The sequence below is a fragment of the Rhamphochromis sp. 'chilingali' genome (genome assembly GCF_963969265.1).
Source record: "Rhamphochromis sp. 'chilingali' genome assembly, chromosome: 14".
NCBI lineage: Eukaryota > Metazoa > Chordata > Actinopteri > Cichliformes > Cichlidae > Rhamphochromis > Rhamphochromis sp. 'chilingali'.
Genome location: NC_137941.1, coordinates 33,279,388 through 33,293,060, shown reverse-complemented (window position 1 = coordinate 33,293,060; position 13,673 = coordinate 33,279,388). Strand labels below are relative to the sequence as shown.

General features: G+C 40.4%; 1 protein-coding gene across 1 annotated transcript; it reads left to right on the top strand.

Moving 5' to 3' along the window:
- Nucleotides 1–9,291: 9,291 nt before the first annotated feature.
- hpxa (hemopexin a) lies at nt 9,292–13,156 on the top strand (the record flags this gene model as incomplete). The annotated part of the gene is made up of 10 exons (XM_080904013.1): nt 9,292–9,405; nt 9,979–10,013; nt 10,122–10,199; nt 10,668–10,825; nt 11,395–11,548; nt 11,685–11,897; nt 12,083–12,178; nt 12,336–12,463; nt 12,551–12,698; nt 12,927–13,156. Exons 1-10 carry the CDS (start codon nt 9,350–9,352, stop codon nt 13,154–13,156), a joined length of 1,296 nt encoding a protein of 431 aa, XP_080760139.1. The 5' UTR covers nt 9,292–9,349.
- Nucleotides 13,157–13,673: the final 517 nt, after the last annotated feature.

Genomic DNA, 13,673 nt, shown 5'->3' with positions numbered 1-13,673 from the left:
ACACATATAGATAAAATATGTGAAAGAGCTATGAAAAAGACACCAAAGACTTATTCAGTAAAAATGCATCATCATCATCATTGTTGTTGTTGTTGGTGGTGTTGTTGTAGTTGTATGTGACCTCCTAATTTGAATTCACTTCAGGACTGTAAAGAAGAAATATTTTTATCCCTTTCATTCCTGTTGCGCAGAAGTCAGTGACTGAGTTCTACAGACCCCTGGTGGCTATTTGTTGTAATTACATGATGACAACACAGCGTCACCATGACACCGTTTGTTATCTCGTCTTCGAAATTTAGAATTCAGAATTCCTTTATCGTCATCGACTAATAAAATAAAATTAAATTGTGTCCACTACCTCGAAAGGAACACACTTACTCACTCACAGAAACAGGTTCGCACACAGTTTCAATCAGGTAAGCTTAAATGATGTTAAAATGGGATGGAGCAACGCTTTGTGTGAGTGTTAGTACTCTTACAAAATATTACATTTGTCTGAGAAAGTCTTACAATAGAATAATAAATGAAAAATGTGTGTTGCAGATTGTGTGCAGACCAAACAGTCGTGTTTTGGATGACTGTGTTGAATGCTGAGCTGTAATCCACACAAAAAATAGACACGCGTTTGTTCCTTGCTGTCTGGGTGGTGCTAAAGAGCATGGAGGGTGATGCAAATGATATCATCAGTTTTGTATAACTACTGATGTGAGTCCACAGTAGGTTGGAGAGAATCCATAAAGTCTCTGAGGACCAGTCCCTCCAGACATTTCATGATTTTTGCTGTTTGAGCAACTGGCATGTTGTCGCCAAACATGTTATCACAGACTGTTTGAGAACAACACTAGTGGATGTCTTACAGGAGGTGTGGACAGTGCATTCATTCATTATGAATTCCTCATCCTGGAACAGCACCTGGACCACCTGCTTTCCCTACATTCATATTACAGAGTGTGCTGGCATCCGCAATCTGTATGAGGCAGCTGACTGACATACTCACTGGTCATACTGGAGTCTACTTTGGATTATTTCTTTTCTGTGGCTGTTCTGAATATGGTGTGCCACAAGGTGCTGTTTTGGGGCCTTTGCAATTTCTGTTATATACAGTGGGGCAAAAAAGTATTTAGTCAGCCACCGATTGTGCAAGTTCCCCCACCTAAAATGATGACAGAGGTCAGTAATTTGCACCAGAGGTACACTTCAACTGTGAGAGACAGAATGTAAAAAATAAATAAATCCATAAATCCACATGGTAGGATTTGTAAAGAATTTAAACACGTACTTTTATTGGCCTTAAAGTACGCATACTTTAAGGCTGCAGACCCTGAATTGGGATGCAGCCGTAGACTATCAAAATAAAACAGGAACTAACACAGACTAGATCAGCGGTCCCCAAACCCCAGGCAACAGACCCTTACCGGTCTGTGGCTGTGTCCCAATTCAGGGTCTGCACACTTGAAGTACGCATTTCAAGTGCGGTTACGTCACCGCCACGCGACGATGGCTGTCCCAATTCGAAGTGTACTTCAAATGCATACTCCAAATGCGCCGTCGATTTCCCCAAATATCAAGCGTGGTCCGGTGCACGCATCGTGGTCCCATATATCCCATAATTCATAGCGTGGCCGTGGATAATTTTGCCGCAAAATACGGCAGAAGGGAGCAGCCGAAGAGGTTTTTTTTTTTTTCTCCAAACTTTATTGAACTTATAAAGCAGAAATCCACTTGGCAAAGCAGCAGCTCGGTACTCTGTAAATAAAAGGCAGGAGATGACTTACGCTGGACAGTAAAACACAGAAATATTCCTCAACTGTATCGTTTTCATTACCTGTCCACAAGTTCGCGTCACACCTTAATAAATGTGGGTCAGTGGCGGTGAAGTGAAGGAACGCAATGTTTCCTACCTACAAGGGTGCAAATAACTGTAAATCTCTGCCAACGGCCAGAGCTCAAGTGGTACATTTAGTGTAACATACCGTTCTAACAGAAGTTTAGGGGGACCCGCATCAAGCTTTCATTGAAAGAAATTTAAAAACACCAACTTGGACCAAGCACTCGCAGCTTCAGGTTTGCTGAGGAATGCCTAATTGCCCACACCTGAGCTTATGAAAGGAGCAAAGACCAGCTCCGCCCACCAGGGGCGGTTCCCAGACTCAGGTCTCACCTGTCACACTAAATATATGTGAAATGAGAACTTGTAAAGGTACTCACCTGTCCTGGTTGCTTCTTGCAGGATGTGGAGCAAAAGAGTGAAAGTGGCTCAATCACCTGCTTAAGAGCTCCTGGAGCAGTTTAGTGTGCCAGGTTAGGGAGTATGGTTAAAGAGGGTTTTAATTTAGATAAAAATGGGTGAAGCTTATGTTATTGGTTTGTTTATAGTACGTGTTGGAAATATGTATATGTTTGTGATGTGCTTTAATGTTATTGTATGTTTGTTTGTGTGGAGGGTTATGTTTTCATGTTGGTTACTTGCTCACCTGAAAAGGTAGAGTATAAAAGGAAGTCATTTTGTTTAGTTAGTGGGGTTTTTTTTGTGCTGTTAACATGTGCCTTCTTTAATAAAATGCCAATCCATGGATGTATTTTACTCCAGTCTCGCGTCATGTTATTAGACAGAACCTATGACCGCCGGCCAAAACTGACAACAACGAAAAACACTAAACCTGAAAAACAAAACAAACCATTCCTCGGGATTCCCATATGCTTGTTTGGCATTCACCTAGGGACCATTTTTGATCCGAGGACACCACAAGGGTTACATAAAGCAGAACACAAAAAGTCTAAATGCATAAACAATGGGTCACAGACCCACGACAATGACATCTTGTTTAAATTCAAATGTACAAAACAGGTTACACACTACGTAATGGATTGCTCAACAATGACACTGCAGACGGAAAACACATTCAGGGCCAGTATTTGTCAGCTTCACTACAACAACAATCTTTGTGCCAAAGATAGACTAGTGATGCAACGGGGCTTCTGTATGTGGAAAGAATTTTCTCCAAACAGAACAACAACAATATGTCCTCATGAGCAAATACGCAGCACTGTGCCACTGCTTTGTAACAGATGAGTCAGAGGTCTTCATTTAGAAGCGAATGCAATATTTAGCTAGTGTCAGTGTCAGTGGCAACATAAAGGTTTTACCCATTTAACACACTGTAAAAGTGCAATAACTTAAAGGATTACATTTAAACATGAAACCTTGGTTTATTGTTTAAGAGTATTTCCAATGGAAATCATAAGTCAGTATAATAGTAATGAACATGTATAATGATTCACTTACTACATAAAGACCAACCTGCCTGTTCTATGCTTGGTTTTTGCTGTTGAATTGTGTCGTGCACTTTAGACTGAACCAGTGCGGCCTTTTGAGTCAGAAATACATTTTTTAAAACCAAATGTAACATAATAATGTAGCAATTTACCCCCACACAGAAACAAGGAGGGTATGAGTCCATCTTATTCCTCACCTAACAACATATTTAACATATAGTACATGGGGTACTAACTTGAGCCAAGAATAATTTTACTGTACAAGTAATCATAGTAATCATAATATATATATAGCACTCCCAAATGCCTCCTTACTCTGTCTCTAAAGGAGAGGCCAAACATGCTTCAGAGGAAGCACATTTCTCCTTGTATCACAATCTCATCTCTCCTTACACCACCCAGAGAGCATGAGGGGCAGAACGTAGATCAACCTATAAATTGACAGCTTCAGAGTCAGCTCTCTCATCACCCCATTACTGCAGATGCCACATCGATCTCTCAGTTTCCTGCTCCACTCTCCCGTCACTCATGAACAAGACCCTGAGATATTTAAAGTCCTCCACTAGTGTTGTGCGATAGCAAATTTTGGTATCGATCTAATACCAGTTAAAAAAAGTGCCAGTATTGCTGATACTAGTGCTGATACTTGTTTCCCTATCTCACTTAGCTGCTGGCAGTATGAACCAATCTCTCACTATGGTTGTGCAGGGACCAGAAACAACTAAAACCAACTAACACTAAACACACTACTGGGTGCACATATTGCACCTAGTTTGCCTCGTGCAATGTTCAGGGCACGCTGGCATGTGACAGGAGGAGCATACAGTTTCCACCCCCTCTCTGTGATCCAGGAGCAAAGGTAACACCTTTTTCAAGTAGATCTCCCTGCTGAGCACTGGACCGTCAGCAGGTGGAGTTTTACTCACTCCTGGGAGGTGCAGCTCAGAATAAGACTTGTTAGTAGCAGTTTTAGGTCTCCTTTTTATGTGTTGCATGAGCAAGGCGCAATCCACTCCAGCAATGTCCCCAACATCAAGTCTGAGAAGATCCCCATCAGCATGATGAAGGCAGTAATAGTAAAATAATGCTATGTCTCAATCTTTACAACCTTTACATCTAATATGCTTTTTATGGTCTGAATAAAATATCGGCTTGTTTGCATTTTACACAGCAAGTCAGCTTTTTTAGAGTTGGATTTGTGGCTATTCTGCAAATATAAACAGACAAACAAACACTCTGAATGGAACCCACTTGATTTAGATTAACTTTTATTTTGTATTGTTTCTGTGAAATGCCTTAGACTGGGAAGTTCTTTTGATATTAAAACTGTATTTTGTATTTGTATATTGGCCAGTCTGTGGCAGCAGTTGTGCGGAAATTTAAACAGCTCGCTTAACTTTCTCTCTATCTCTCCACACTATTCCACGTCTGCTCCCACTGATTTCCTTAATTCCCTCCCTAATACTAATCATTTCCCTCCTCCGCCTCTATGACAGCCACTCATCTCTTTGCCGTTAGCAAATTGAATCTTTCCACTCTCTTTACAGATTTATATGTCAGTGTTTTCCTGTTATTTTCCCTCAAAGACTTAAAACATTTAAATTGAGAGCTGTTATTGTTTCCCATGTTGGCATGGTATCCATTAGTGTGAGAAGAAGATGTGTTTATAATACAGAAATACACAGAAAAAAATCAGTGTAATATATATGCGTAGAAAAGAGCTGCAAAACCTTTGACCTTAACAGAAAATGAAAGTCGTTTTTTTTTTTTTTTTTTTTACCTCTAGCTGTTATTAATGGATATGGCTGTGATAGTGACAAAGAACCTCACAAACAGAATGAGTGCCTAATTGCGAAGTACTTTAAACAAATGATTGACAAGGCCTTAACCTTGACTGAGGCATACAATGCTCCAAGTCTGTCACGTTGTGCACGTAGTACAAAGCAAATGTTTGCAAGCTGATTTTCAATAAAAATCAGTGCTGTCTTCCTCTGTATTGCTGACATGATGGAAGTTCACTGTAGAATACGTGTTGCACAGCATGTTTGAGGTTTGTGCTCTTTCGCCCTCAGATTAAAGAGATAAACAGGGTCATTGAAAACAAGAACTGAAAATGATCATTCATTTGATGTTTAGGCACACAGCTTCAAACCAATCTGTGCTGCAAAATCAGTAGCAGTGTGCCCCCGTGCGTCAGCACTTTCAGTTTGCAAAACAGTGGATGGATTCATTTGAGTTTTTTAATGAATCATCTGAGTATTTTACATTGTAAAAACACTTCAAATTATAAGGCTTCAAAATATTCAAATGATTGATTGAAGTAATTGAGAGTTTCTATTTGCGGGAGAAGTGATCGACTAAAGATCATAACAAGGAAACAAAATGAACTCTGTCAGCAAGTGATTAAAGGTAGTTGGTCTTAAATTCAAATTTTGAAAAGTTAAACGGGCAAAACCTTTGTTAGAATTAGAGTTTACAAATCCTGCAAATGTGCAGAAAGTTATTTACATGGAAAATAACAAGAAAAAAAAGCAAGTTAGGAATAAACGCCAAGATGAAGGCAAACAGCTTTCCTTTTCAGTGATCAACAGAATATTTCAGCATATTCAAACCCCTGGTATCTCATAAATAATTTTTTAAAACGACAATAACATTAACATTTATGATATTGTTTGGGTTTTACATATGTACCGGATGTCTCCCTAGACTGATATAAATGTTGTTCTGGCTGAGCCAGAATTCTAATGAAAGAGGATCAGATTAAAGGAGATTCTCCAATCAGACTCTAAGAGTGTCACGGCGAGTGAGGTGAGCCGTGTGGAGGCAATGAAGGAGGATCCAAACGCAGGCAGTCGTGAAGGTGTGAAGGTGGTTTATTGAGCATGAAAGTAAATACAAACGGCAAAGGGAGCTATGACTAACTAGACTGGGAACAAACTAACTACAGAACACGAACCTGAACATGAGCAGAAACACTTGGCGGTTGACAGCAGGGAAACACACAGATGACGCAGGGTGGAATACACAGACGGACCAGCAACTACAATGACGGCAGACATGACTTAAATACACAGAGAATCACAGGGGAATTACACACAGGTGGTGGACACAGCTGGGAATAATCAACAAGACGAGACAAAGGTAAAACTGAACACACTCACATGAGACGCAGACCATCACAATAAAACAGGAACAAGCAACCATCACACTAAGACACAAACTCGACATAGAGAGACAGACAGAAAATGGCACATGGAGCTAGACAAATACTAAGCAGACACAACTGAAGAACAAATCCTAAACACCACAGAAACATGAAACTCAAATAATAAACATCATCATAATCAACACTACAAGAGAACAAGAAAACAATCCCTGATGCAAACTAAAACCAAAACATAATAAAACTCAAACTACTGGGTCTGACGGACCCAGAACCGTGACAAAGAGGATGTTTTTTGTTTGTTTTTTACTCCTTAAGTGTAGGGATTGTGTATCTGGTGTATTTGTGATATTTCTGTTGATGACTAAACTCGACTGCGCTCGGATCATCGGCCTTTATTCTTATTGACATTCCTAAACAAATAGAAGATGTGGGATGACAAAGCTTATCTTTGCGTGTGAGGGCCACACATAGGCCCACAAGTTCAGGTTTCTGAGGTGATGTGTGCATCTAGGTTACGGTACTTTTTAATTCTCATCATACTGATTGGAATCCATGCAAACCCAAGCAATATATCACACAAGTGATTTTTTTTTCTATCATTCAAATTTTTTTAATAACAGGCAAGAGGTCTGCATTGTCTGTGTGTCTATTTGAGAAGCATCTTAGACAGGCAGAGTTTCTCAGAAGCAAAGGTGGGCAGAGGTTCACAGAATTGCAAAGCACTGCATTTCAAACCTGTTGCACAATTTCAGAAAAAATATCTTTCACCTTAAAATTGCAAAGACTTTGAATGTGTCTTCATCTGCAATACATAATATCAAAGATTGAGAGAGTCTAGAGATCTCTCTGCATGAGGGACAAGGCCAAATTTTGGAGCATCATGAAATGAAAAACATGACAAAGAAGGATCTGAAAATGTTAAGCAGCTAGAGTCCTGTAAGGACAGAAAAAGGGACAATCATCTCCCAAAAGTCCAGCAGCTGGTATCCTTAGTTCCCAGATGTTCCCTGGAGTGCTGACAACAGAAGAGGTTATGCGACTTTGTGGTACATTCAAGTTCTTCAGATTCTGTCATATTCATTTTAAAGATTGAAGGTATTTTCTATAAATAAAATATGGCTTTATGAGATTTGTAAACCATTGCATTCTGTTTTTCTGTTTACATTTGACACATCCTTGCAGTTTTGGGGTTTGTGTTTGGCAGTTTAGCTCTTTTCTTGTGCACTACTTTCCTCCCATTTGCATACATGATAAGAGAAAGCAGCAACAAGAAACCAACGCAAACAGAGCATGGATGCATGACGACAGATGTGCCACTAAAGAACAGCAGGAAAGGAGGAGCGAAAGCATAAGTGGGTTGCAAAGTGGCTGGCAGTTCTCAGAAATGTGCCAATTGGATGTACAGAAGGACATCAGCAGAGCAGTCAGTTGATGAGGGCTGCCCCTGAGATAAGCTGATCTGCCACGGCTTGACTTGTAGATGCAATGAAACAATGTTCACAGACAAGTTTGTCAGTCATCGTTGGAATTTAACTGCGCAGAGTGAGTTTCACACACCTGTCTCCTGTCACCTTTTCAGCACTGAATAACACAGACTCAGAACAGCAGTCTGATAAAACTGTGTAAAACTCTTTAGCTAAAAAAAAGTTAAAGAACACCAAAGCGTTCACGGTCATGGTTTATGGAAACTTTGCATCCTCTTCTCTCTTCTCACTTCAAACCTGAAAATTTTCCATCACATGAAAAACAAACAAACAGCACTCCTGCAGTAGAAAAAAATCAGCATTACTAACATTTCATAACCTTAAATTAGGTTTTGTTTATACATCATTTAAACACCATAATGCACATTTGAAAAAGTATAACATCATATACAATGAGACTGATATTATCTTCCTTTTTAAAAATCTTACGGTGACTTCTTTGGCAGCATTTATTGACTTCATCTCCCATGAGCTTTAGTGAATCTTTTGTTTGTGCATTTAATAGCATATTTGCAACAAATAGGAAGCACAGGACAAGTTATTAAAAATGGAATAGAAGGCAGCACGTACATAGAGCCCACACAAAGGGAACAATTTTTACTGATAAGTATTACCTACACTGAGGCCATCCTACTTCTTCTGTTAATGTTCACTTTACAAACATTATACAACACTTAGTCCAAGGATTGTGAAACACTGCAGTCAGCAGTTTTTGTTTAATTTAGTGGGGGTAGTGGGTTAGTAACCTCTCAGGTAGCTGGACCTGGTCTGGCCTGCAGATCCAGCTCAGGCAGACTTCTGGAATATTCTGAAAAGATATTTGTTGCATGTGATGAGTAAAGTGGTTCAGTTATGCACATCAATAAATTGAGATGCTTTTGTACACTTTTTGTCACATCAAATGATCTACAGGTATCGACGAGCCTTTCTCTGGAAAACAGTAATCTTGCATAAATATGACATTAGGTATGCACTGGTGTGCATGTAGGTTTTAATGCTGTGGAATATTCACCCACATTCATATTCTCAAAAGTGATGATTGCACAAGTCTGCTTTTTATTCAGTGCTGTAGCATGATGACATAAGATATATACGTGATTAGACTTCTGTGCCCAAAAAATAAAAGGGGTAACCCATCAAATTCTATGAATCTCTGTTGCACCAGGACTTTTCCTGGTAGGTGGTTTGAACAAAGACAAGTCAGAGGTGGAGGTCTGTGGGGGCACAGCTCTGGGGACTCATCAAATATTGTGGGCGTCTTTTGATAAAGCTACTGGTTTTGCACATTGTCCCCTCCTCCTCTGGTACCCAGTGTGATGTGACCTTTTAAACTGGGCTACAGTATAAAAGAACGCAGCAGCAGTTGCAGGGGTACCTTTGGCTCAGCTCTCCAGGCCTATCTGGTCTCAGAGGAATCCTCATCATGAAGCTGCTTTCCTGCATCCTGTTGCTTACCCTAGCCCTGGGATGGGCTCACTCGTAAGTAGACTTGCACTTCTAATGAAGAGATAAAACCCAGACAGTTTGAATGTTTTTTAATGCCACTTGTTTAATTTTTTTCATTAAAACTCAATACTAATGTAATGAGTTACAGGGGACATCATGTTGTGTCTTTGCTGCATATCTAAAATGTTTCCAGATAACTTTTTTTTGTTGTTTGTGCTAAATGCAGACATGATTACAGATCTAAAGCAACACTTTAATTTAGCTAAAGTCACTTTTTATACTTCCTGAGTTAAGCAGCGTTGATACAGGAAAAAATAAGACAAGAAATTATGATAATAAAAGCATTGTAGTGATATTTTCGTAAGTATGCTACACCAATTTGAATTGTTTTAACCCCACATGATCTCATTATTTTCTCTGGATATCACACAACATGACATTGTGGCTTCATACAGTATAGCTTGAGTAAAAAACTAGATGAAGACTGAAAACTCCTCTCACGTGCGTTTTCCCTTTAACAATTTTGTAAAACTAAAAGTCCGAGCCTAAGTTTTGAGTGAAATTGCTTAAAGTGATAACATGCCTTTTCTCTGCTGGTAAAACCAGGCAAGGAGGAGGTCATCCACCACATGAACATGATTGTGAGTTGAAAGATTTTATTCTTTTAAATTCACAGACATTTCTCAACACAACTGCTGTCATGTTCTATATTATGAGCCTTCTTCTCACTTTCACCTGATATTCTGCAGATGACCTTGACCGCTGTAAAGGTCTTGAGATGGATGCTGTTGCAGTGAATGAAGAGGGAATCCCATACTTTTTCAAGGGTAAGAATCTATAGAGGAGTCATGAGCAGGCATTTTGACACTGAGCGATCGTGGCTCAAGAGTTGGCAATTCGTCTTGTAATCGCAAGGTTGCCGGTTCGAGTTCCGACAGTCTCGGTCGTTGTGTCCTTGGGCAAGACTCTTCACCCGTTACTTACTGGTGGCACCAGTGTCCGGCAGCCTCGCCTCTGTCAGTGCGCCCCAGGGTGGCTGTGGCTACAATGTAGCTGCCATCACCAGTGTGTGGATGACTGGATGTGTAAAGTGCTTTGGGGTCCTTAGGGACTAAGTAAAGCGCTATACAAATACAGGCCATTTACTGCATGAGGGAAAGTTATGACCTGGGAATATGTCATACTTTTAAAATGTGTTTGATCATCATAGAGCTCTAATGGAGTATGAACTGCAGCATGCATAAAAAGTGTGATTGGCTCTATTTAATGACTGTGTCCCGTATATGTTCTGTCAGGTGACCATTTATACAAGGGCTTCCACGGCCTTGCCGAGCTCTCCAATGAGAGTTTCGCTGAGTTGGACGACCATCATCACCTGGGCCATGTGGACGCTGCTTTCCACATGCACTTTGAAGACAACCCCGACGACCACGACCGCATGTTCTTCTTCTTGGTATGGCTTTTTATTGTGTTATTGATCATAACAGAGTTTGGCAACAGGCAAACATCCAGAGAAGGAAACAGTTTAAATAACCCAATAGGAATTACAACACAAAGCAAGATGGATAGCAAGACTAGAGTGGAGAGAGGGAGACAACAGCTGTCCTTGCAGTTGAGCTGGCAGAATAGTGTGACTAGAAAACAGGTATGATGTAGGCCAGTGGCTTTCAAACATTTTGTGTGCAAAGCACACCTGCACTCATATCTGTGCAAAATAGTCTCCATCATGCCATCTGACATGTCTGGACTGGTGTGCACCACAAATACCTTTCTCAGTTTCTTTTTGCATTCTCATGAGTAATTATAGCTGTTCAAGTGTGATGATGATTAAAATTTATCAACATTCCACAACTGCCCAAACTTTGGGGTTGAAAATTGCTGTAAATGTGAAGCCTTTGCAAAATAAATTTTGTCTGCATTACTGCTTTCTGAAAGCGATACAAAGTGAGATTCTCCTGATTTGACTGCAAAAGCCTAACAACTTGTCAGTTGAATCTTACTTGTGTTTTTTTTTAAACATAGGACAACAAGGTGTTCAGCTTTTACAAGCACAAGCTGGAGGCTGGCTACCCCAAGGATATCTCTGAAGTCTTCCCTGGAATCCCCAACGATCTGGATGCTGCTGTGGAATGTCCTCACCCAGAGTGCGCCAACGACTCCGTTATCTTCTTCAAAGGTAAATAAAAGTTTTCACTGACTGTGAGAAAACTGTGGTTATTATTCCTATGAGACCAAGAACATTTTTCACTATTTCCAAAAAAAAAGCTACCCGAGGAAAAACTTTAAAACACGCGTCTTTTTTTCCCCTGAAGGGGACGAAATCTACCACTACGATCTTAAAAGCAAGGCTGTAGAAGAGAAAGAGTTCAAGTCCATGCCAAACTGCACATCGGCTTTCCGCTTCATGGAGCACTACTATTGCTTCCACGGGCACATGTTCTCCAAATTTGATCCAAAGACTGGCGAAGTGCACGGCAAATACCCCAAAGAGGCCCGCGACTACTTCATGAGATGCTCCAAGTTCAGTAAGTTAAAAAGCAAAGTGAGCAATGTGATCAGATATGACTTCAAATTTGACACAGCTGTAGATTTAAATACCGTTTCTGTGCTGTCGATGTTCCGGGACTGTAATTTTCTAGACCAAAGTTATGTTTTGTATTTTTAACAAAAATACACTTTTTTTGTTGTTGTTATTTTTTTTTTTGTTCAGGTCCTGACAGCGACCATGTGGAGAGAGAGCGATGCAGCCGTGTTCACCTGGATGCCATCACATCAGACGACGCTGGAAACATTTATGCCTTCAGAGGTGAGATCTGACATCAGAACACATCATATACATTTATATGTTGTTCCAACATCTAAATCACTGTACTGAAGTGACGGCATTATGATCAGGGCTGGGTCTGAGGTTTGGCTGTACACCCAGCGTTCATCAGAGCTTGATTTATTCTCTTATGTCACAGGCCACCATTACCTCCGTAAAGATGACAATGACACACTGACCTCTGACACCATCGAGAATGATTTCAAGGAGCTGCACAGTGAGGTGGACGCCGCTTTCTCTTATGAAAATCACCTTTACTTGATCAAGGTAAAGCACCTGGAAGCACATTTCTGATCCTGTCATTAACTCTGCACACCATATTTACCATGTTTTCTGTTTCTCTTTTCTCCCAAGAATAACAATTTGTATCTTTACCGAGTCGGTGAGCCCCACATCCACCTCGATGGTTACCCCAAACCTGTGACGGAGGAGCTGGGCATTGAGGGTCCCATTGATGCTGCATTCGTCTGTGAGGACCATCACATTGCTCACATTATCAAAGGTATAAACACAGGCAGAAATACAGAAAGCAAGTATTGATTATCCCTGTATCACTTCTAGGACTGCTTTGAACTACATGATGTAGTTACATCATGTAGTGTTATTTGATCACTTAGATGACACAATAAGTCATTTAGCACTTACTTGAAAATGGTCACAATTATATTTACAAAGAACTAAGACTTTTAGATAGATATCTTACCATATCGTTCTGCCTTTTTTCCATCAGGTAATCAGATGCATGATGTGGAACTGAAAGTCACCCCACGTAAGGCAGGAAACGAGCGTCCAATCGGACCCTTCAAGAGAGTCGATACTGCCATGTGCGGTCCCGGAGGAGTTAAGGTGATCATAGGAAATCACTTCTACCACTTTGATAGCACCAAACTGCTTTCTACTGCCAGGTCCCTGCCTGAGCAGCACAAAGTGTCTCTGGAGCTGTTTGGCTGTGATCACTAGGACTGAATGGGTTGTGCAGGACATCGCATACAACACAGTGAAATATGGAGAAACAAAAGCACCAACGACTTCAGACAAGAGGCGCCACATGACAAGTTGCTAAGCTTTTGACTAAGAGCACTTACAGCTGATGCAGTATTTCATACCCATTGTTTCCCTTCCATGTCTTAGTAGTAGCCTTCTTTAATTCATTTAGAGGGTTGTTACTTTTCATGCTAAAGCTCTGTGGTCCTCCACGCAAAGTGTGCTACCAAGAAGGCAGATGTTTTTCTGTGATTCGTTTTGTACAGTGCTGTTGTGAATAAAGCAAAGTGGCAACAACCAAGCAGGTGAAACAGTGATGATTTATTTCTGTGATGTGTTAATAAGTTTCCAGGATGCTTCTCGGGCAGGTCCACGTACTCTGATACTACACTTGCAAGGATAGAGAGTTTTTCCAACATAGTTCACTTTCTGAATATCCAAGAAAGAAAATACTTTCTGTACAGTACAAACAAACAACACATATACCATGAAT